This window comes from Panthera pardus, unplaced genomic scaffold, assembly GCF_024362965.1.
Source record: "Panthera pardus isolate Hobbes unplaced genomic scaffold, ASM2436296v1 HiC_scaffold_6, whole genome shotgun sequence".
NCBI lineage: Eukaryota > Metazoa > Chordata > Mammalia > Carnivora > Felidae > Panthera > Panthera pardus.
The window spans coordinates 41,519,915-41,545,786 of record NW_026526991.1 but is presented as its reverse complement, the minus strand read 5'-3'; the positions used below and the strand labels follow the sequence as shown (position 1 = coordinate 41,545,786).

Here is a 25,872-nt window from a genome sequence, read left to right as displayed (position 1 = left end):
TAATCATATTTAGGAGAGACATAACAAAGCTGATTGGAAATTGTAGAACTTAGATCACAACAGGAACCTCTCAAATGTCTACTTCTAGAAGTTTTTCTCTGGCATTGTTCAGTGTTTCTTAGAGAAGAATCTTCTAATCTCTTTGTAGGAGGAGCTGAGTATCTATCTCTGTCTGCCAGCTGAACTGAGCAAGGAAAGGGGTTTGGGGTTGTAGTTGTTGTTTAGCATGTAAACTTTCATTGAATTGCTACGTTTTCAGTATAGTGTCTCATATGGTTCTCTGATTTAATTCCCTGAGTCTCAAATTTCTCTGATGAAGGTGCTCTGAATATACTTTTCAGCAAATGCTGAGTGGTTGAGTGTTAAAATCAGTATGAGCCTGAGGCTGAAGCCAGAAGTCATCATCATACAATGAAATTTAGAGATGTAAGAATGAATCTGAACTTTTAAGAGTTTGAGGTATTATTACAGTAATTTTGAAATTTTGAGGAGTCACATTTTGAAATTCAACATTACAGTGCACAAAGAAGTACTTACCTAGCACTGTCAGCTGCTTGTTTCCATCCATGTCACTCAAATGCCTGTTTGTGGTGCTAAATACTTAACTTTTGGCAAGAATGTAAGTTACAAAACAATTTTTTCAGTAACTTTTATTAACTTACAGCCAGTGTTTTTGTTTATAGTCTAGCTTCTTTACATTCTACAGAGGTAACACTTACCTTTAATCCCTTAGTCTTTCCAGGGTTTTATAAACTCTGGATTGCTTCTCATTGGTGTTCCCTCTGGAGACATTTGAGTTTTAGCTCTTTACTTTTCATCTTTCAAATACTTGTTAATATCTCTTGTTCATTGATGGTCCTATCTCAAAACCTAGGGATCATTAGTTAATACCTGCAGGAACATTCCTTGGTAACCTTCTTGTAGTATACAGGAGGCTTAAGTTTAAAAGTAAGAATTAAATGATCTTCTCAGAATTTTGTAGTTTTGAACTAGGGTCTAATAGCTATAAAGAATAACATGTTATAAAAATTTGGTACTTCTCTTCCAGTAGTTTACAATGAAAAGGCAATAAAAGTTATTCTTCTTTAGCATACAGAAAAAAAAAAAAAAGTTGTACTTTAGAACCAGTCTGGAAATCACTCATTGCCATAGCCCTAGCAAGGATTTGAAATGTGAGTAAAAATAACTCTCATGAACAAATATATTGACTATAGAGAAGATAATATAAAATTGCCTTAAAAAACATCCCAGCTCTTATCAAAGTTGTTCTTTGGCTAAGCTGTATTTCTCTTTGGGCTCAGAAAATCATTTTCAGCTATTATATAGTTGAAACTTAAGAAACAGTTTAGGAATAGTTAAATGTTTGTATTCAGACTAATGTCTGATATTTTGGACTGGAAATATTTTAGTCTGGAAATATTTTGTTAAGTTACTTAAACTATTTAAGAAGATACGGTAGAGTTAGGCCCTTTATTGTGTAATGTTTTAAAAACACCAGTTTAACAAATACATAAAGCAATACATTTCTGAATCAAACATATGAGTATATTAAATGTTTAAAACTGTGTACATTAAAAGTGAATGTGTTAGTGATCTAAAGCAGTAATCACTTAGAACAGTTTAAGAATCTCAGTAATATACACACATCAAGTATTTGACATCAGAGGTGTGAAATCACTTATATTCAAGATTCATTATATTGATCAGTTCAAAGTAAGCATTATGATAAGCAGCTAAGTCCTGTTCATTTCAGAAGATATCAAGATGTTATAATGTTAATATATTAAGCAGTGAGGTTGCTTTTTTTTTTTTAAAGCAACATACCTTTAAAGGCATAACAAGGCATTCTGAAGAACCTCTATGTTATACTTACAATTTATAAAATTCTTGCACGTAAATTGTTTGATTTAATCTACAGTAATTTTGTGAGGAAAGTAAAGCTCTAAAAGCTGAGCCTCTACCAATGGTAGACTAAGTGGCCTGTTCTACAACTTTTCTGTGCTGTTGCTCTTTGATCCAAGTCTTAATGGTTCTCTCACCGCCTTCTTTTTTTATAGAATTGTTAATTTGGTATTGCTGTTCTTTTTTGTAACTTTAAAAAAATTATTTTCCTTTTGCTTCTAGAACAAAAGAGAGTGATGTGTTTGATATAAATTCTACTAAGTATATTTTTTAAAGATCACAAAAGATTGTTTATCATAGAGACATAAACTAGCATGAGATCTACAATGGAAAACATTTTTTCTTTATTTTTTACATAATTTCATAAAATTGAAAATGCAAGTTGTCTAAATTATTTAAAATTTTGTCTTATAGATACTATATTTCGAAAGGTGCTATTGTGGATCAACTTGGAGGAGACCTAAATTCAACTCCATTGCACTGGGCCACAAGGTTTAAATTTGCTTCTGGATTATTTTTTTCCTTTGGTTTCTTTTTTAGTCTATAACTAAACAATTTTATTTTTTTAATGATATGCTAAAATGAATGGGAGAACTTAAAGTAATAGTTAATACCAACAGTGTACTAACGTATTGCCGTATAGCGTTACGTGCATTGGCAGCAGTTTATTGTCCCAGAATATCTTTAGGGAATTCACCATGCTGATGTTAATCCAGTTAGGTTAAGACTGAGTTAAACTTTGAGTTTGTAAATGTAATATTATGCAGTCTCTGTATATTTACAATTAAAGAAGTTGCTCAGTTTCTGAGATAATTAAGATAATATTTGAATAGGATTAATAGAATATAGTAACTATTTATTACATATTTAAAGAAGTTATAAGTATCTCTAAAATTTAAAAGACTTTTTTCAGTCGAGACTTAAAAACCTTAAAATCCTAAGTATGTCTTGACATATGCCTATTTTAAAAAACTTTTTAAAACATTGGTATAATCTTTTCCACCATTATCCTATTTAAAAAAAGATCTTCCCGGAGATCCTGTTTGAAATAACTTTATATATTTAAGTGTTTATTCTTTTATGTTTTAGACAAGGCCATCTATCTATGGTTGTGCAACTAATGAAATATGGTGCAGATCCTTCACTAATTGATGGAGAAGGATGTAGCTGTATTCATCTGGCTGCTCAGTTTGGACATACCTCAATTGTTGCTTATCTCATAGCAAAAGGACAGGTAAAAAAATTACAATGGTGTGGATTTTAATCAGATGTTCTTCATGGTTTATTTTGAATAGTACTCTCTGATGGATGACAGTGAATAAATATATAGTTACTTTCATATTGAGATAGTAAATGTAGTTAAGTTGAAAATAAGAAAGATAATCAAGAACCAGATAATGATCTATTAAATTGCATTTTTTATTTCTGAGAATGATAGAGATGAATCCTGGAAAGTAAGAAAATTTAAGTATCTATTTTTTCCCTTAATTACATCTTTTGAATATATCCTCTGAATTCATTTAAACTTTTTGAACATAATTTACTGGTTATTTTCTCTATTAGATACCTCTTGGAGAAGGGGATAAATTGTTTAGGATCAGTTTCTTGGTTTCTGCTGTGTAAAATAATGCTGCTTCATACATGTCAGAAAACTTCTCATGATTTAAGGGATTCTTCCTGACTTTTTGAGTGTGTACTGACTATAATCACATTAAATAGGTACCAGTTTATATATACCATGTTTTTGTGATAAATGTATTTCATTAAAATTAATGTTTCTCAGTTTTTGTTTCATGTGTTTTCTCTGGTCATACTTAAATATTAGTTTTATAGCTAAGGATCTCATCATAAGAGTAAGACAAATGATTTTACTTCAAGGCTATTAACATTTATTTTAGATTAAAATTTTTATGCAGATTCGCAATTTGAATAGCATTTATCTTATGAATTCTTTTAAGATATTTGTTGTTGGCAGTGCCAAGCACTGACCCTTGTGTGTTGTGCTTATAGCTTAAGGAAAGAGGCGTAGACCGGCTACTTGCTAGTAGGGGAAGGGTTTCTGTTATGGTATTAACAGACTACCCCCAAAAGCGGTTCTGACAGCTTTAGAACAATGTCAGCTATTCCTTGGGTTGACTGGTCTTGGCTTGGTGGTTCTTTGCCTTGTGATAATGGCTGGGGCTACAGTCGTCTGGGGGCTTAACTGAGATGGAGGATGGCTCTTCACATACCTTGTATCTTAATAGGAATGGCTAAAAGGCTGGGTCCAGGTGGAATGCTGAGATGACTAGTCCTCTCTCTTTTTCTCCATGCAGTCTCAGAATTCTTTCTCCATAGCACCCTCCACGTAGTCTTTCTAGCAGGGCAACTAGACTTCTTGTGTGTTGGGAGCTCCCAAAAGAACAGAAGCAGCTCTGCCTCTTTTAAGTCTTAAGTCTTGAACTGACACAGCAACATTTGTGCTCCATTCTGTCAGTTAATGCAAGTAACAGGTCCAGTCCATGTTCATTGGGGGGACACGTGGATGTGAATACCAGCAGGTGAAGTTTGTTGCGGGCCATCTTTGGATACCAGCTGCCACAGGAGATTACTTTTGTTCTCCCAGAGTTCCTTCTAGGCTGGGGTTTGGACCAACAAATGGTGCTGTAACCCATGATGGTGTTGTTAGTGGCTTTTTATTTTGCAGGTATAAATTTATATTCGCTTTTTTTCCTTTTGTTTTTTTAGCTGGGTAAGAAAAGTGGTATAAATTTTTTTTAGTCTTTTTGTTAGCATATTGATTTTGGGTTTTGGATGTTTTAATAATCTTTTTAATTCTGGCATAGGATATTGGCTATAAAATTCTTGGGGCAGGGATTTCTACCTGTTACAGTACCTTTTGTATATAATAAATGCATGATAATAACAAATGGCAGTTTGTTTTCTTTTCCATGAGTAATTTTTTTGCTGCAAAAGTAACACACTTACTGTAAAATATTCAAACATAAGAGCACAGTATAACTTAGAAAATGAAACCCCACGTCTTCCCTTACCCGCATCTCAGACTGAGATCACTTTCTTTTAATTGTTTAGTATATTTTTCCAGAATTTTTTTCCATCTATACACTAATTATAAAAGTAAACTTCTGTAGTGTTCATTACATCATACTTTGGGGTCCAAAGTCCTTCTTTGGCCTACAGAACCATGGGTTCTTTGGCCTACAGAACCATGGGTTCTCCAGCCCATCGTTTGTCATTTCCCCTCACTCACTCTGCTTTGACACGCCAGTCTTCCTCCTGTTCCTTGAGCGGCTCTGCTACACTGCTGCTTTAGGGCCTTTGTGATTGATCTTACCTTCTGCTTGGTAAATCCTTCCCTCAGATAGTCACACAGTTCTCTGTCTGTTTTATTTCAGTCAGATGTTTGCTCAAATTTTATTAGTTCTGATTAGTTCCCAATTATAAGTAATAATAAAATTACTATATTTTTATTTTTTCTTTTTCTTCCCTTTCACTGACTTTAGTCTATAATACTGTTTTTCTTAGTGTTAACTTCTTTCTGGTAGATATAAGTACATTTCCATTACTTGATTTTTTTAACTATAAGTAATATCCTTGGACTCATAGCTATTACAGATTAGGCACTCTTCACACTTTCTTTCCAACCTTCTTTTTCCATTTTTGTCTTCATTTTTTTCTCCATTTTTTTGTTAATTGTATCAGTTTTACATTCTTAGGGCATAACATTTCCATTTAGTTTGTCATTCTGTTCCTCACATTTGTTTCATTTTAGCTCTATTGTTAAAATATATTTAGTGTTCACTACCAATTCTTTTGGATGATTTTCAGGAGAAAAGGGAAAATGCTAAGTTATGGAGCCCTGTTGATCATGGAATCCCCATAAGCTTTTGATCTGGGCTTGTTAATTCTTCCTAATAGAGAATACCCATACGTCCAGGCTGAACTTGGAAAAGAAGTACCAAGTTTTAAATCCTGATCCAAAGAAAGAAAAGGTTGAATTTCATTTTTCTTTTAGTACTCTATAGATGTGGCATTATTTTACATTTTTAATTTCACTTATATTTTTTAATACTGTCACTTATTTAAAAGGATAGGAAAAGACAACTAAGAAGGAAGAAGAAACTAAAGAATTTACATGTCTGTCTTACTTGGACATCAAATTTAGTAGAGCTATCTTGAAATTAGGACAGTGAAAGAAGTAAAATAAGTTACAGTGCTTGACTCATATAAGAAACAAGGAAACTTGTCATTTCTGAGAAGATTTTCGTAAAGATTTTTATTGAAAAAAAAATCGGTGTGTATATTGGAAGTATCGAATGAGGTTACATAGGACATTCCCACCCACATTTAACATGAATCCAGAAATGGATTTATAATGGATAAGGCATGCCATTTGATTACAGTATTTACTACGAGGGACAAAACTGATATCCAAGGATGAGTCTAGTTTGTCTAATGTACTATTTCCTCAACATTTTTTCTGCCTCAATACCCTTGAAAATGTTCACATTTGAGGCATATTCCCTCGGTATCAGTGGCTCAAGAGAATTGCTGCATAGAGTTTTAAAGTGTTTTGCAGTATACTCGACTATGACTCTGTCCTCTCTGCATGACTGGTATACTAGATAACACAACTTGGATTACAGCTGCTACTTTTATATAATCCAGAATTGGGCGATGGGGAAGGGAAGAAGAGGAAACTTAGTATCTGTTGAATGTCTGTTATATTCTAGGCTATAGAGTGCTTTACACACATGGGTGTTATATGTATAACACATAGCCTGTTATATTCTAGGCTGTAGGTGCTTTACACACATTGTTCCATTTAATCATCACAGGGTTCTTAGGAAGCCATTATATATTCACGTTTTTAAATGAGGAAGCTGAAGCTCAGAGAATTAAAGTGATTTTGCCAGTCTTCTAGCTAGTAAGTGGTAGAGCTAAGAATTCAAAACCATGTCTGTCTAAAAGCCTATGCCTTTCCCAAACAAATAGGTAGAGAAACATGTCTTTTCACTTCACAAATGGTTTGTGATCACTTCACAAATGGTTTCACTCTGCTGGGCACTGAGAATACAAAGATGAATTTTATAACAATTTTAATCCTCAAAGAACTTCTCTTTAGCTAATGGGACAAATACCTCAGGCATAGAGGATAATTAGTCCAGGTTGGAGTTAGGAGAGATAATTTTAGAGAAGTGAAACTGATAGAATCCCTGATACATCAGGATGTCTTGAAAGGAGATTTAAGTAACTAGGGAAGAGTTTTGGTTAAAGAAATCATAGTTTTAATTCTAATTTGTCAAAAAACTAAGCAAAAGGCGGGGGGGAAGTACCATTAGGAAAGCACAAAGTTGGGTAGGAGAAATAAAATAATCACTATTTTGCTGGGAATAGTATTCATATACATTTGTAATAATGTAAATATCAAATATTTATAGAACCAAAAATACAGTAGATCTCTTGTAAGAATAGAAAGGTGCATATTTGTTATGGGGCAGGAAGAGTAAAAAATTCTCATTTTGCATACCGAAGAGTCTCAGAAGATAATGCCTAAAACTGAAAAATCAAAAAGTAGTAATTCATGCATCTTACTTTAAGATGTGGAGGGTAAATACCAAAGTAATGAGCTAAAAGAGGTGAAAATAGTGGGGAGAAAGGCAGAGAACAGCTTTATCACCACAAACTTTGCAAAGTTATTTGACTCTAAAAATGTACGTGCATACCAATAAAATAAAAAGGAAGCAGACTTTTTTTGAGTTTATTGAAAAGATAGGTCTTTTTATTCTTTGTTTTGAAATGACTAGAAGTAAACAGGGTTTCGTTATTCCTTCTTATCACGAATTTGTATAAATAAGTTTTTTGGACACTTAAATCATTTAACTTCTCATTTGTGGATGAAAGATGAAGAGTAGGTCAGGATCTTTAAATGCAAAACATTGAAAGGCTGATTAAAGCATCTGAAAAGGGAAATCTATAAATATATGATAATTAAATACATATTTAATGTTTTGTCAATTAAATATTTATATGCCCATTAATTAAAATATTTAGTGACAATAGGTGGTTTTATTTTAAAGTTAGAAAAAGTTTCATAAATGACCCTTGATTGAAGAGTGTTATATTGGCTTTTCCTGTGACATGCAAATTAGATTTTTCAAGTAAGTTTTGTAGGAACTTAGAAATTTTTACTGTCTTACTTTTTTCTTTTTATTTATTAGGATGTAGATATGATGGATCAGAATGGAATGACACCTTTAATGTGGGCAGCTTATAGAACACATAGGTATGTAACCGTCATAAAATATTTATTCAGATCATTGTCAGCATAATAAAATGTAAAATAAATGATGGGAAAAGGCAGTTAATGTTCTATTTGCTAATATTTAAAATTCTTATTATGAGTACATAGTGTATGACAATTACCTTTTTGAATGTTTGAATCTTTGTGCTTACCTTGACCTTGGTAGTTACGGTATCCTTAATCTATTCCTCTTTTAGCAGTTTTTAAGAATGAAAGATGTTATCTTATTTTTAAAAATGATTTTTTTCACATTATTTGTATATTGACAAGGTTGATATATTAATTAGTAAGTAGCTTGAAAATATTTTTGGAACAATCCAGATTTTAATTAAAAAATTTAATTGTTTAATTATGTAGGTATTAAGACCTCAATCCCTAATGAAAAACAGAAAATGTCAGGACCACGTATGCCCTCTCTTGGAACTTTGTATAGGTGTTGCACATATTTAATCCTTCAGATTAGAATATTGTCTCATTACTGATTATAAGGTTGAGTATAGGTTAGAATGGAAGTGTTCCAAAATGGGATGCAAATGCAACCACGATCAGTTTAGTATCTGTAATGATTTCTATAATTGAAATTAGGGTTGTTGTTGTTGTTTTTTTTTTTTTTCCTTTTCAGTGTGGATCCAACTAGATTGCTTTTAACATTCAATGTTTCAGTTAACCTTGGTGACAAGTATCACAAAAACACTGCTCTGCATTGGGCAGTACTAGCAGGGAATACCACAGTCATTAGTCTTCTTCTGGAAGCTGGGGCTAATGTTGATGCCCAGAATATCAAGGTAAAAATACCCTGTATTGATTATGTTATGTGAAATGTTGTTAAGATCTCAATTCCTCAATAAAAAACTAGATTTTTTCACAGACTGTCAAAGATGGAAGAAACGTCTTATTTAAGCTCACACCCTTTGCTTCCATGCAAGAATTTGTTTTGAAAGATTTGTTTATTTACTTTTGTCTTGTAGTATTGAAGTAATTGCCAGATTTTGATGGCCTTTTCATTTGTGAATTCTTTCTTTTGAAAATTAAATTACATAACCCATATCTTCATAGGTGAAGGGAATAATTTTCTGGTTTCTTTAAGAAGACCAGTACAAAGAATCACATGTTTGTAGTTAAACCACATTATGCATAATAACTTTCAGTGATTCTTTGCCTTGTAATTGTCTTGTTTTAAAGATCAGGACCTTTACAGATTTATTAAATGTAAATACCTCTCCCGCGGATGTTTGGCCTGATCCAGGAAAAGTATACAAGAGTATCTAAGAGCAAAGCACAATTAATTAACATTTGCATTCTGAACATTTAGAAATTTGCAGACATTTCATGAGTAGTTGAAAGACAGTTCTGTTAGTAGTCTTAAATTTTGGTTAACCATTTTTATTTTTAAAGCTTCAGGATCCACCATGTTGTTTGGCACCATTCTTTCTGTGAAATGACTTTAAACTTTGAAACATCATCTTTCAATAATGTGAATTCATAAATAACGTTGTGCCCTTTGACAAGTGTTCTTTAATTTTGACTATAAACCATAATACTTTTGGAGTCAGATCTCTTAAATTTTTAAGGGAGATGTACTAATTAAATTTGAAAGACATTTGAGCCACACAATATTCTGAAATGGCAATCAAAAAGTAGGTTATCTCCTGCTGGATCAGGGCATCTAATTATGTTCCATTGAATAGTTCTTTCTGTATTCAATTACTCTGAGGTTAAACTGCTAAAATAATATAGCTTAGACTAGCTGTATGGAGCCTAATTTACTTAAAATTTTAACCAATTTTTAAAAATGAGTTTAATTAAAAGTACTTAGTTAAAAGTAGATATCAAATATCTTGTTGGAAACTATAAGAAATTGAGAAAAAGTTTCTTTCTTTCTTTTTTAAATTTCAGGTCTTTCTGTCTTTCCCCAAAGTGATCAGAATGGCTGAATATCTGACAATAAAATATTGAAAGAGGAAAGTCAGCATATCATAGGGCCTGACACATGATGGGCACTCTAAATATTTTCTGACAGACTGAAGATTTATGTAGTCTTGAGCTTTACCTCTAAGCTAGTTTTTCTGACACTCTGCTATTATACCTCCCTGCCACTTCTGAAGTTATAGAGAGAAAAGTTTGCTTTTTGAAATGTTTTTTTTAATTTAATTTAATTTTTTAAAAAAAGTTTATTTATTTTGTAAAAGAGAGAGAGCACCAGTGGGATAGGGGCAGAGAGAGAGAGATGAGAGAGAATCTCAAGCAGTCTCTGTGCTGTGAGCACAGAGCCCAAAATGGGGCTTGATCTCACAAACCATGATATCAGACCTGAGCTGAAACCAAGAGTCAACACTTAACCTACTGAGCTACCCAGGTGTCCCCCAAATGTTCTTAAATAGGAAGCTCAGAAACATTTTTAACACTATGATTAGTAAATTGGGCTAACCTCAAGGCCTAAAGGACAGGAAAGGAAGAGTTTGACTAAGGCTAATATCCCCATATGAAAAAATTAGTGAGTTTACCTTATGTTTATATCTGTATTGCTTTAGAGCATTGTTTCTCTTCTGTTTGGTACTGGACAGCCATTCTTTCTTTCTTTCTTTCTTTCTTTTTTAATGTTTATTTATTTTGAGAGAGAGAGGCACAGGGGAGGGGCAGAAGGAGAAGAAAGGCGAGAGAATCCCAAGCCAGGCTCCGTGCTGTCAGTGCAGAGCCTGATGTGGGGCTCACGAACTGCGAGATTATGACCTGAGCCAAAATCAAAACTCAGATGCTTAACCGACTGAGACACCCAGGCAGGTGCCCGCCCCCTGGACAGCCATTCTTAAAGTGATCATGCCCCAGGAATATATTTCAAAATATTTCATGTTACATTATTAAAAAGATAGAACCAATTTTAACAGTAATTGAAATTACAATAATACTAAAAATTGTGATAACATGACTGAACAGTTCTGGAATTTGAAGCTAGTAGTATGTATTTTTAGACCATTTAAGAGTATATTTTTTATACATATAGACTTTTGGATAACTTCACTTGGATCATGATCTTTAAGTCTTTGAAGTGTAGATTGTAAATTTAATGTCTTTTCAAATAAATAGTGAGCCCTTGCACTTCGCATTAACCATTGCATAAAGATGAGATTATGTATGTACGTATGTATGTATATTTTTGAGAGAGCAAGTGTAAGTGAGCGAGGGACAGTGAGAGAGAGAGAGAGAGAGAATCCCACAAGGGGCAGAGAGAGAAGGAGAGTGTGGAGCCTGAAGCAGGGCTTGAGCTCACCTGAAGCGGGGCTCAAGCTCACTTGATTGAACTCACAAGCCATGAGATCATGACCTGAGCTGAAATCAGATGCTTAACCGACTGAGCCACCCAGGTGCCCCATAAGCTTTTTTTTTTTTTTTTAAAGAGAGCATGCGCAAGCATGGGAGGGGCAGAGAGAGAGACAGACAGACAGACAGAGAATGAATTCGAAGCAGGCTCCACACTGCCAGCGTGGAGCCCCATGCAGGACTTGATCTTGTGACTGTGAGATTGTAACCTGAGCCAAATCAAGAGTCAGACAATTAACTGACTAAGCCACCCAGGCGCCCCAACCATTGCATAAACTTTTATTAGACTTAGTAAAAGAAATAATCTGTAATGAATTTCAACAGAAAGGTAATGGTAAGAGAGATATTTGAAATGATGTAAATAATTTGAACCTTATAATTTTAATGGTTTGTAGGTTCAGGCATGTGAATTATTTGGTACCAAGATAGGATAAAGCTTGAATGTAGCTTTCTTAACTAGTGCAGTCCAGCGTGTACAGTGTAAAATAATTATTGTGCCTGTAGAACTTTTATTTAAATTCATGTTTGGTTTTTTTATTTTTATTAATGTTTTAATTTTATCTGACTTGTATAAACAGGATTGGCTATTGACAAAAAGAAGTTAGTTTGAAATGTAGTTCTCTGATAGCTTCTGGAGTTACATCATCATCATCATCATCATCATCATTATCATTGTTATTATTATTTAAAATTTTTCTAAATTAAGGTATAGTTGGCATGCAGCATTTTACTAGTTTCAGGTGTACAGTATAACCTGAACCTGTCAGGAGATGACCACAACAGGTCCAATCAGCATCTGTCACAAAACTTTGTTTTCTCTTGTGACTGGAACTCTGAAGATTTGCAGTCTTAGCAACTTTCAGATATATAATACAGTAGTATTTATTTTTGAGACAGAGAGAGACAGAGCATGAGTGGAGGAGGGGGAGAGAGAGAGAAAGAGACACAGAATCTGAAGCAGGCTCCAGGCTCTCAGCTGTCAGCGCAGAGCCTGAGGCAGAGCTCGAACTCACGAGCTGTGAGATCATGACCTGAGCTCAAGTCAGATGCTTAACCGACTGAGCCACCCAGGCGCCCCTACAATACAGGAGCATTAACTGTAGCCGCCATGCTGTACATTACATCCTCAGGACTTAACTTATTTTAAAAATGGAAGTTATTGTTAACTTTCAGCTCCCTTCACCTATTTCACCCACCCCCAACCCCTGCTTCTGGGAACCACTGGTCTGTTCTCTGTATCAGTTAACTTGGTTTCGTTTTATTTGTTTTATTTTTTAGATTACAGATATAAGTGAGATCATACAGTATTTATCTTTCTGTGACTTATTTGGAGTGACATTATTTTTAAAGGAAATAAAGTTTAAGGAGTTGCTTCAGTTGCTCAGGGAACACTTACACTTTCAGAGGAAAACTAATCTTTTTATCCACACTGGTGGAAAAGTAGATTTTTGTTTTAAAATGCACTTTTTGTGGAATTAAAAAGGTGAAGTATCAGATGCTTTTTCTGCTTGAATCTGGCATTCCAGATTCCATATGCTGAAGTCTAGTCACCACCTTCTAATGGAAACCATTCATTCATTCATTCATTCATTCATTTAACAAATATCAGTGCTCGGGAGTCCAGGTGTGTAAGATAGATGAAGTCTGTATTCTCTCAGAATTTACATTGTATTAAGAAAATAGACAATAAGTAAAAACACATGCATATGCATCCTCATAGGCAAATGTGGTACAGTGATGAGGGATGAAGGGGCCACATGAGGTGAGAATGACTTGTGAATACCTCTGAGGAGATGACATTGCTTTCAGACTTGTCTGATAAAGGGATCAATTATGCAAAGACATGTGAGGAAGAAACTGCACGTAGATGAGCCTGCAAGTGCAAGTCCCAAGGTCAGGAGTAAGCTTGCCTGTTAGAGGTGCAGCAAATGACAGCCTGGACTGAGTGCAGTGAGCACGGGAGTGCAGTCACTGAGGAAGGCAGGTGCCAGATCGTGCAAGGCCATGATAAGGTACTTTGTGTTCTCAGTCACGAGAAGCAGTTTGGGAGGATTTACATAGGCTGGCTTTATAATCTTTGTGTTTTAAATATTTTTAAAAGACTACTTTGGTTGCTGATGGAGAATGCATTGAAAAATTAAAAAAAATGGAGGGGATGGGTAAAGATCAGTTAGGCTATTGTAATAAACCAGGCAGGTGATGTTAGTTTAGCCTACAATTGTAGGAATAGCAATGGAGAGCAATGAATGGATTTGGAAATGATAGTTTAGAGTAGAAATGAAAATGATAGTTTAGAGTAGATTAGATATGAGGATGAAAAGAAATATTGATGACTTAGATTTTGGTTTGAATAACTGTCTTGTGATATATTGAGGTTGTGAAGACTGAAGGAGGAAGACTTTCTTGGGGTGAGGGTGGTAAGAATATTATAATTTGAGGTGTGGTGCCTTTTAGCTATGTGGAATAGCAAGCAAATTAAGTAAACTTAAGTTGATATGAATGTCAACAGGGGAAAAATTAATTAATTGAAAACAACGTAGATTCTTTGTCCAGGAATTTGACAAAGTTGATTTATACCTGTATATTTTTCCATTTTTCATTTCGAGAGCTAAGAAAGAGACTAATTGATAATCATGAATTATAACAAAAAAGATATAGTCTGCAAATCTGGCTGTAATAGCTAATAAAAGTTGTACTTTTCAAAGAATATGAAAAATTATACTTTGTGTTATAGTTATAAAAATATTGATCCTTTTTCTTCTAAAATAGCTTTTCTAATTAAAATTAAATTTAAGTTTCTTAGAAATCTGTCTTTATATTATTTACCCTTATAAATTAGTTATTTGAATAAAAAATTCAATTCTTTTAATATGTAAATACATGATTTTTTTTTCAAAATAAGGTAACTTTAAAATGACTATTTTGATCCTTAGAAGGATCAGGAGTGGTCATATACTCTAGATTAGAAATTCTTAATCTGGGACTTACTAGTGAATTTTGGTTAGAGGGTGAGCCCATGAACCCCTGAAATCGTTACCAAAAAATTACTTGCATCAGTGCTTTTTGGGGAGAAGGTCAATGGCTTTCATGAAATATGACTCAAAAGAATTTAAGAACCGTGGCCCCAGATAATAGTTACATGGAATAAATCCAGTCTTGTTAAATGATAACAATAAGGAAGGGAAAAATGATTTGGGATACTAAGGATTTTTTTAAAGTGGCCTATGCAGTAATCCCTTTTTATTACAGCATCTCATTTGTGAATTTTTAAAAAATAATATTTTACCCTCTCCCACGTGTTTTGGTTATACAGATAAATTTAGATGAATTGAGTTTTGGGAGGACAATTAATCTCCGAGTGCTGCCCAAGCATTTATCATTTTTCTTTCTAAAATTATCAAACAGCATAATTTTTACCTTGTGCGGGCTGTAAGATTACTGAGCTTTGTTAATATATATGGAAAAAATCTTATGTGGTTTCTTGACATGAGATAAGATACTTTTTTCTAAAAATAGTTTTTATTACCTCTTAAGTAACTGCCCTAGATGGTCTCCAAACAAGAATTTTCCTAGTTTTAACAATGAAATTCAACCTCAGGCAAAAAGTGATTTTCTCCTTTCCACCTTCCATAGTGTTTATCTCACCAAAACCTTTGAAATATTTCTTTTATTACCAGTTACATAGTCTATAAACACTCCATGACTCTTGTTGTTATTGCTCTTGTTATTATAATTTACTGTTTGGGCTGACACATGGAGTAATCAAATATAGACTTGACTTAGAACCCTGGTTTTAGTATCATTCTTTAAATTAATTGCTTGTTTATTTTACCAGCTGAATAAAAACTATACAAAAGCAGTCAGAAGACTAGAGGAATAGTTGAAAGATTTCTTAAAGCTCCCTCCATCTTTTTATCTAGGCAATCCTTAGGTGTCACATGGCCCTCTAGTGGAAGGGATGCTCAGCTGGACCGAGGCAACAGCAGGATATTCTCTGGGAATTGTTACCCAAGGGATTGCTTTTATTCAGGTAATCTTTATAGTTTGGATTAATTAGCTGGTTCTTACAACTTAGGTGATAGAAGTTTTGAATAGGTAAGGAGGTATTTTACAGTAAATATTCCTATTTGTGGAAGACTCACCTAGCTTAAGCCCGTGCCTTATTAAATACTATTGATCTTTTATTAAAGGATTGGTTGGGCATTTTGTTGTTATTGTTGTATTGTTACAGTTGTTGCCACTGGTGGTAGTGCTGTGTTTTGTTTGCTTTTTATTTTTTAGTGTTTTTTTGTTTCATAGAGTGTACTTTATACTTGATAAATAATCATCCCTCATAAGTAAAGCTCTCCAAGGCTCCTTATTCTTTTGTTTTTATCTAGTTTTTCACAAAATTTCAGTATTTTCCTTTTTTAAGTAATTTTGAATATTCATCTATACATTCTTAAAATTTTGGCAGACACAATTTTTCACTTTACTTTTATATTTAAAGTAGATAAATAGTGTAGAATATTAAAAAGAATAGAAATGTAGGTGTCTCACTAATGAGAAAGAAGATTTGAAATTAACAAGGGCAAAAAGAAGCATAGATCTAGAGTTGGGGGCGCTTATATCTTGTTTCTTCCTTTAAAACATACTAGTTTCATTCACTTCTACTCTTTGGCATTCTTCTTCTTGAGATTAAAAGCTACAGGTCCACAACTTGAGTTTCACTATTTTTTTGTTACTGTTCTCATTCTCTTTGGAAATTTCTGGATGTGTGAATGAATTTAAGATGATAGTACAACAGTAGGAGAAATAGAAGTTGACTTTTCTTCTTCTTCCCTATTCTCTTCAGACCTTTGTCATTATTGAAATTAAACTGAGAGGTTTCTGGCAATTTAGTATTCTAGTAGGATGTTTTGTAGTAATAAGTATTACTAATAAAACAAAGATATGAAATAACCGATAAACTTGATAGCCTCTGATCCAGCAGGTGCTGAAATACCTACTTTTTGATGTACTTTAATATAAGCCAAAACGCAAGCAAAAATAGAATGTATAGAATAAGATGAGTAAATACTCTTACTGATTGTACCTTGAATGGGAGAGCATAAGTAATATGTAATGGTTTAGATTCTTTTAGTATTTGACTTTGCCTGATGTCAAAACAATGTTAGTGAACTAATTGTTCAGTCAGTTTATTTTTATGGGAGTGGTTTAAAAGTTTTTTAAATATGAATTTCTTCTACTTATCAGGGTGAATCAGCACTTGATTTGGCAAAGCAGAGAAAGAACGTGTGGATGATCAACCATTTGCAAGAGGCGAGACAGGCAAAAGGATATGACAATCCGTCCTTCCTTAGAAAGCTCAAAGCTGATAAGGTAAATTCATGACTGAAGTTTTTCAGTATATAATCTTTTTAAGTAAAATTCATAGGCATACCTTCTTACCTGAGCATTTATAGTTTTTAATTTTGCCATTGACCAGTGTGGCTAATTTGTCAATCATCAAAGGTGAATAGCATTAAGCCTTGAGTACCATTTTATTGTAGGCTGTTCTGGTGGTAATACTATTTACTTAAAGTTAATGTTGATCTATGTGTTATCACAACAGAATGACAAGTTTTGGACAAAGAGAAAAGTAAAAGCATGCCTCATTTATTTATAGTTCAGACTTCCTTAATGCATTAAAAATTCATTGGTCCATTACTTAGACATGAGAAGAGTTAGATTTATAGTTTATAAACTTGCCTTTTTTCAACCCCACAGTTGAGAATAATGAGCAATTTTTGCATGTTGTATTACCTCTTTCATTTTACTACTAGATATGATATAGAGAATGGTTATTTTTTTATTTTCTTTGATTTTGCTCTGTCCTCTAGGATTTAGAGCAGTTTTTCTCAACATAGCAAACAAAGGCTGAGGTCTCATAATAACTAAGCTTGTAACAAAAGAGTCTTATATTACTTTGGAAAGTCCCATAATCTTTATGCTTTCATTTGTTTAGTGTAAATATTATAAAGGATTTTTAAAAAATACATTGTCAGATGAAAATGACTTTGTAAATTCTAGATGTTTATTAATATATAGTTACTTATTATAGCAATAATGAACTAGATGCCAGGTTTATGTGTTTGGATGTGATTTCTTTTATTTTTTAATTTTATTAAAAAGATGTATTTACTTATTTATTTATTTTTAATTTATTTTTTTAATTTACATCCAAGTTAGCATATAGTGCAACAATGATTTCAGGAGTAGATTCCTTAATGCTCCTTACCCATATAGCCCATACCCCCTCCCATAACCCCTCCAGCAACTCTCTGTTTTTTCTCTATATTTAAGAGTCTCTTATATGTTTTGTCCCCCTCCCTGTTTTTATATTATTTTTGCTTCCTTTCCCTTATGTTCATCTATTTTGTATCTTAAAGTCCTCATATGAGTGAAGTCATATATATGTTTTTCTCTAATTTTGCTTGGCATAATACCCTCTAGTTCCATCCATGTAGTTGCAAATGGCAAAATTTCCTTCTTTTTTGATTGCCAAGTAATACTCCATTTGTGTGTGTGTGTGTGTGTGTGTGTGTGTATTGTGTGCGTATGTATATGTGTGTGCGTATGTATATATACGCACACACATATACATACGCACACACCACATCTTTATCCATTCATCCATTGATGGACATTTGGGCTCTTTCCATACTTTGGCTATTGTTGATAGAGCTGTTATAAACGTTGGGGTGCATGTGCTCCTTCGAAACAGCACACCTGTATCCTTTAGATAAATACCTCAGTAGTGCAATTGCTGGGTTGTAGAGTAGTTCTATTTTTAATTTTTTGAGGAAACTCCATCCTGTTTCCCAGAGTGGCTGCACCAGTTTGCATTCCCACCAGCGATGCAAAAGAGATCCTCTTTCTCTGCATCCTCACCAACATCTGTCGTTGCCTGAGTTGTTAATGTTAGCCATTCTGACAAGTGTGAGGTGGTATCTCATTGTAGTTTTGATTTGTATTTTCTTGATGATGAGTGATGTTGAGCATTTTCTCATGTGTCAGTTGGGCATCTGGATGTCTTCTTTGGAGAAGTGTCTATTCATGTCTTTTGCCCATTTCTTCACTGGTTATGTGTTTGGGTGTTGAGTTTGAAAAGTTTTTTGTAGATTTTAGATACTAACCCTTTATCTGATATGTTGTTTGCGTATATCTGCTCCCATTCTGTCGGTTGCCTTTTAGTTTTGCTGATTGTTTCCTTCCCAGTGCAGAAGCTTTTTATTTTGATGAGGTCCCTCCCAATAGTTCCTTTTTGCTTTTGTTTCCCTTGCTTCCGGAGATATGTTGAGTAAGAAGTTACTGCGGCCAAGGTCAAAGAGATTTTTGCCTGCTTTCTCCTCAAGGATTTTGATGGCTTCCTGTCTTACATTTAGGTTTTTCATCCATTTTGAGTTTATTTTTGTGTAAATTTTTTTCAATGTTTATTTATTTACTTTTTTTTTAAATTTTTTTTTTAAGGTTTTATTTATTTTTGAGACAGAGAGAGACAGAGCATGAACGTGGGAGGGGCAGAGAGAGAGGGAGACACAGAATCGGAAGCAGGCTCCAGGCTCTGAGCCATCAGCCCAGAGCCCGACGCGGGGCTCGAACTCACGGACTGCGAGATCGTGACCTGAGCTGAAGTCGGACGCTTAACTGACTGAGCCACCCAGGCGCCCCGAATGTTTATTTATTTTTAAGAGAGAGAGAGACAGAGTGCAAGCGGGGAAGGGGCAGAGAGAGGGGAGACACAGAATCTGGAGCAGGCTCCAGGCTCTGAGCTGTCAGCACAGAGCATGATGCAGGGCTCGAACCCACCGATCGCGAGATCATGACCTGAGCTGAAGTGAGACACTTAACCTTCTGAGCCACCCAGGCGCCCCTAATTTCTTTCAAAAAAGAGAGAACAGTTTAGCACAGTTTTATTAATGTTTGTATATTACTGGGATCAGTTCAGAAATTGAATATTCCTGTTTTTGTTTTTGTTGGTTTTTTTTTTGCTTTAGTATTTGTAAATACACTACATTTTTAAAAAAGATTACTCAATAAAAATATATGATGGTTGAGGGCTTTGTGAAACGAAGTATTTGTAATTATGTAGATTGTTGTCTTTTCCTCCTATTAGAAATATTTAAGTCATAAACATGACTTGATTTGCTGTTCTGTACAGTATGTTCTGTATTTAAACAAGAAACAGTGGCATGTAGGATTCAGTAGTATTTTTCTAAAAATAAGTAAGTCATCCCAAAGGGGGAAAAATATTTTTGGACAGTGCTAGTAGATTAGATAGATGTAGAGAAAATCTTGATTTCAGAAAACTGTTTTAAAAGTTGTTGGATTTTTTTATATGTTTTTTAATGTTTATTTTTTTTTTGAGAGAGAAAGAGCGCGTGCATGCATGAGTGGGGAAGGAGCAGAGAGAGAGAGAGAGAGAGAGGGAGACATAGAATCCAAAGCAGCTCCAGGTTCTGAGCTGTCAGCACAGAGCCTGGCATAGGGCTTGAACCCACAGACTGTGAGATCATGACCTGAGCCAAAGTTGGCCATTTAACCAACTGAGCCACCCAGGTACCCCAAGAGTTCTTGGATTTTTAAGGTTAGAAAGTTTTAGTTAGGCAGATTTATGGCTAAATAAATGCTTAACAATAAGTTAGAGGGAAATCTCTATTATTTCTCAACACTTAAAAACCCATGATCCCTTTTGTTAACAATGGTAATCTCACATATTGTCCTCTTTAATATTGTTTATTGATATATATGAAAATAAATCTGGGAAGATGGAGTAGATATTCTTTTCTCTGTACTTCTCCACTAAGTATAACTGCAAAACCTGGACATTATGTACAAAATATTTAAATGTAGGAAGATTCTGGGAGATGGAGAGAAAAAGGCAGAGTGGTCAGGGAGCTCAGGACCTGAAGAATGACATAGTGGTTAGTTTCCTGTGTTTTGTTTTATTTTGGTTTTTTTTTTTTGCCTCAAATATCCCAAAAGTGGAGCTGACAAAGCCAACAATCTAGAATCACAAATGAATACAGACAAAAAGTCTCTAGCAAAATCCTCCTGTTTAGCCAAAGAACCACAAAAGAGGCAGCTTAACAAGATAGAGATTTTTAGAAAATAAATTTCTGCCACAGCTAAATATTGCAAAAAAACTGTGGCTCCATCCCAAATCATACCAACAAAGACCATCAGACTTCCACCCTTACCAGGCTGTAATGAGCTGTCCCATCTTATCTCCTGGGATGGTGTCAGAGAAGGCTAAATAAAGATTTGGCACTTTCACCCCCACTGGTCGTTAATGAGGTCCCATCCCCTGCTCTATCAGGGAAGACCACAGAGGAAACAATAATGAGGCACTTCTAACCCTCCCAGCCAGGGAGGTATAAGTAGAGGTATAGTGAGAGTTGGAAGTTCCACCTTTGCCCAACAGTAATTAGGAGCCCCCCCTTCTCGGGTGTCAGTGGAGTCCAAGTTGAGATCTGAGCTTCATTCACATCACCTGGCAGTATTGGGAAGGTGCATCACTCCCTCCTTCCGCCATGCTGCATCAGAGGAATCCATCTAAAAGAAAAGGTTTAATAAGATCCAGTGTCTGATAATACCCAAAATCCAAAATGTCCAGGTTTCAAAGGAAAATCACTCATCATACCAATAACCAAGAAGATCTGAAACTGATAAAAAGAGAATCAAGTAGGTACCAACAACATGATGACAGAGATGTTAGAATTATCTGACACAATATTTCAAAACAGCCATTAAAAAGACTTCAGTGAATAATTATGAACATGCTTGAAACAAAGGAAAAATAGTCTCAGCAAAGAAATAGAAATACAGGAATAGAATATACAGAAGAACCAAGTGGAAATTTTAAAACTGAAAATTACAATAACCAAATGTACAAAACTCAGTGAATGGGCTCAGCAGCAGAATAGAGGGGAGAGAGGAAAGAATCTGTGACCTTGAAGATAGAACAATAAAAATTATACATTCTGAATGACAAAAGGGAATAAATTGAAAAAAATGAACAGAGCCTAAGGAACCTGTGGTTATAACAGAGTATCTGATATTGATATGTTTGGTGTCCCAGAAGAAGAAGAGCAGGAGGGTGGAACTAAAAAAGTACTCAAAAGATATGATGGCCCATAAAACCCCCAAATTTGTCAAAAGACAGACCTACAGAATAAGAACTGGAACATACCCTAAACAGAATAAACTCAAATCCTGCCTGAACACATCATAGTCAAAATTCTGGAAACAAAAGACCAAAAAATAAAATTCTTGAAATCCCCTTACCAGCAGAGGTGAAACAGTTCAGACGACCCTGGAATTCTTATCAGAAACCATAGAGGCCAGAAGAAACTGGCACACATTTTTCATGTGCTGAATGGAAAGAACTGTCAACCCAGAATCCAGTATCCAGTAAAAATATCTTTCAGGAATGAAGGAGAAATCATCACCTTCCTCAGATAAAGGAAAACTAAGAAAATTTGTTACCAGCAGACCTACCCTAGAAGAATGGCTAAGAGAAGTTCTTTAAACAGAAAGGAAATGAAAAAAAATTAGAAAAAAAAAAAGGAAATGATAAAAGATCTTGCAATATAAGATCATGATAAGCCAAATTATGGGTAAATACCATGGACTTCTCATCTCATACCTTCTAAATTATGTTTGATGATGGAGCAAAAATTATAATACTGCTTGATGTGTATCTAAATGTGGGTAAAGAACATATGTGAGACAACTTATAATCAGGGGTGGGTAGAGAGGCATAAAGGCAAGTAAAGTTTCCACATTTCTCTTGAACTGGTAAAATGATGACACCAGTATATACTGGGATAAGTTATGTTTATATAATACTTAGAGTAACTACTAAAAAAGCTATACAAAGAGATAAACTGAAAAACACTATAGATGAATCAAAATAGAATTCTAAAAAGCTTTCCAGTAACCCACAAGAAGGCAGGAAAAAGAAAACAGAGAAACCATAGAGAAGAAGTAGAAAACAAAAAATAAAATTATAGACAAACACTAGCATATCAGTAATCTCATTACATTAAAATATTCTAATATACCAAGTAAAAGACACATATTGGCTTTCTGTATTATAAAGCATGACCCAACTATGTACTGTCTATAAGAAACTCACTTCACATGTAAGAATATTGGCAAGTTGTTTATATAGGCAGAATGGAAATGATATATGTTACCCTGATATCAAAATCACACAATGGCACTACAAAAAAAAAAAAAAAAAACAAAAAAAAAAAACTATAAACCAATATCCCTGATGAATATACAGTTGACCCTTGAACAACATGGGTTTAACTGTGTAGGTCCACTTAGATTTTTTTTTTTTTATATAGTACTGTAATGTATTTTCTCTTCCCTAATGATTTTCTTAGTGATATTTCCTTTTCCCTAGTTTACTGTAAGAATATAGTGTATATATAATACATATAACATACAAAATATGTTTAGCCAACTGTTTATGTTACTTGGTAAGACTTCTGGTCAAAATAAAAGGCTGTTGTTAAGTTTTGGGGGAGTCAGATGTTGTATGCAGATTTTTTATTGCATGGGGTTTGGTACCCCTAACCCCTCCATTATTCAGGGTTTAACAGTATACTCAAAAATTTTTAATAAAATGTTGACAAATAGAAGTCATCATTACATAAGAGGACTTATGTACCATGACCAAATTGGGTGTATTATAGGAATGCAAGGCTCATTTATTTATTTAAAACAATTTTTTCAATGTTTATTTATTTTTGAGAGAGAGAGACAGACAGAGTGAGAGCAGGGGAGGGGCAGAGAGGGAGGGAGACACAGAATCCAAAGCAGGCTCCAGGCTCTGAGCTGTCAGCACAGAGCCCAATGTGGGGCTTGAACTCATGGACTGCGAGATCACGATTTAAGCTAAAGTCGGACACTTAACTGACTGAAGCACCCAGGCGTCCCTGCAAGACTCATTTAATATTCAAAATTATTCAGTGTAATCTACCATATTAACAAAGAAGAAAAATCTCATAATTATATCCATGCAGAAAAAACATTTGATAAAGTCAATGTCTGTTTATGGTAACACTCTCAAGAGAACTACAAATAGAGGAAAATTTCCTGAACTTTATAAAGGACATTTCTAAAACCTTCAGCTAATATCATACTTACTTGTGAAAGACTGATTTCCCAGTAAGATCAAGGACAAGGCAAGGATATCCCTCTTACTGTTTTTTATTCAACTTAGGGCTGGAAATTCTAGCTAGTGAAATAAAGCAAGAAAAGGAAATTAAAAGGCATATAGTTCGGAAAGGAAAAAAAAAATTGTCCCTATTTGTGGTTGACATGACTGTCAGTATAGAAAATCCCAAGGAATCTGTAAAGTAAACCCCTAGAACTAATAAATGAATTTAGTGAGTCACAGGGTATAATCTATTTTATTTCTAAAAACTTTTTTAGGGGCGCCTGGGTGGCGCAGTCGGTTAAGTGTCCGACTTCAGCCAGGTCACGATCTCACGGTCTGTGAGTTCGAGCCCCGCGTCAGGCTCTGGGCTGATGGCTCGGAGCCTGGAGCCTGTTTCCGATTCTGTGTCTCCCTCTCTCTCTGCCCCTCCCCCGTTCATGCTCTGTCTCTCTCTGTCCCAAAAATAAATAAAAAACGTTGAAAAAAAAAATTTTTATAAAAAAAAAAATAAATAAATAAATAAATAAAAACTTTTTTAATGTTTATTTGTTTTTGAGAGAGAAAGAGCATGAACAAGGGAGGGTCAGAGAGAGGGGGACACAGAATCCGAAGCAGGCTCCAGGCTCTGAGCTGTCAGCGCAGAGCCCAACGCAGGGCTCGAACTCACGGACTGAGATCATGACCTGAGCTGAAGTCGGATGCTTAACCAACTGAGCCATCCACGTGCCCCCTATTTTATTCTATATACTGTAATAAACATGCAGACACCAACATTAATACAGTATTACTTAGAATTGCACAAAACAATTGGGTACTTAAGTGTAAATCTAACCACACACATAAAATAACTATATACTGAAAGTTTTTTTAAATGCCAATGAAAGAAATCAAAGGTGATCTAAATAAATGGAGAGATATACTGTGTTCTTAAAATGGGGGGTGTCTGGGTAGCTGAGTTGGTTAAGGGTCTGACTCTTGACCTCAGCTCAGGTCTTGATCTCAGGGGTCATGAGTTCAAGCCCTGTGTTGCGCTTTGTGCTGGATGGGAAACCTATTTAAAAAAAAATGTAAATTTTTAAATAGTAAATATGTCAGTTGTGCCCAAATTGTTATACAAATTTCATGTAATTAAAAAATTCCAGCAAGATTTTTTTGTCTATATAGCCAAGATTATTCTATACAGAAAGGCAATAGATCTAGGATAGCTAAGACAATTTTGAACAAAAAGAATCATTCTGTGCAATTTTAAGACCTGCTATATATCTATAGTAATCAGGACTGTGTGGTATGCTTAGAGGAACAAATTCCTAGATCAGTGAAAGAGAATAGAGACCCCAGAAATAGAACCACAGAGATATATGCCCATCGACTTGATAGAAGTGCAAAAACAATTCAGTGGAGAAAATAAAACCTTTCCAACAAATGATGCTAGAGCATTTGGACCTGTATAAACAAAAAAATAAAATAAACCTCTACTCAGACCTCACACTGTATAAAAAAGTTAACTCAAGGGGCTCCTGGGTGGCTCAGTCAGTTAAGCGTCCGCTTTCGGTTCAGGTCATGATCTCACGGTCCATGAGTTCGAGCCCCACGTTGGGCTTTGTGTTGACAGCTCAGAGCCTGGAGCCTGCTTCAGATTCTGTGTCTCCCTTTTTCTCTGCCCCTCCCCTGCTCATGCTCTGTCTCTCTCAAAAAAAAAAAGATTAAAAAAATTTTTTTTTCAAAAAACAAGTTAACTCAAAATGGTTCACAGACTTAAATGTAAAATGCAAAACTATAAAACTTTAGGGCTATGCAAGGAGTTAGACTTCACATGAGAAGTATGATCCATGAAAGTAAAAATTGATCAGTTAGACTTAATTAAAATGAAAAGCTTTTGTCCTATGAAAGACCCTGTTAATTAGGATGAAAAGACAGACTACAGACTAGGAGAAAATATTTGCTAGCCATATATCCAACAAAGGACTAGTTTGCACAATCTATAAAGAATTTTCACAACAATGAAGAAATCAAACAATCCAATTAGAAAGTGGATTAAAGGCAAAAAGATATTTCACCAAAGAAGATATAAAAATGGCAGATAAACACATGAAAAGATGTTCAGTATCATTAGTCATTAGGGAAATGCAAATTAAAACCACAATGACTTACT

The 25,872-nt window shown here is 34.5% G+C and overlaps 1 protein-coding gene across 5 annotated transcripts in view; it reads left to right on the top strand.

Moving 5' to 3' along the window:
- Positions 1-25,872, top strand: part of ZDHHC17 (zinc finger DHHC-type palmitoyltransferase 17) — a 104,002-nt gene that overhangs the window by 38,991 nt on the left and 39,139 nt on the right. For all 5 annotated transcript variants that reach the window (XM_053895738.1, XM_053895737.1, XM_053895734.1 and 2 more), the window contains 5 exons: positions 2,317-2,394; positions 2,992-3,136; positions 8,124-8,188; positions 8,829-8,991; positions 16,760-16,885. In XM_053895738.1, the coding sequence (XP_053751713.1) occupies positions 2,317-2,394; positions 2,992-3,136; positions 8,124-8,188; positions 8,829-8,991; positions 16,760-16,885 (577 nt within the window). The remainder of the gene's footprint in view (positions 1-2,316; positions 2,395-2,991; positions 3,137-8,123; positions 8,189-8,828; positions 8,992-16,759; positions 16,886-25,872) is intronic.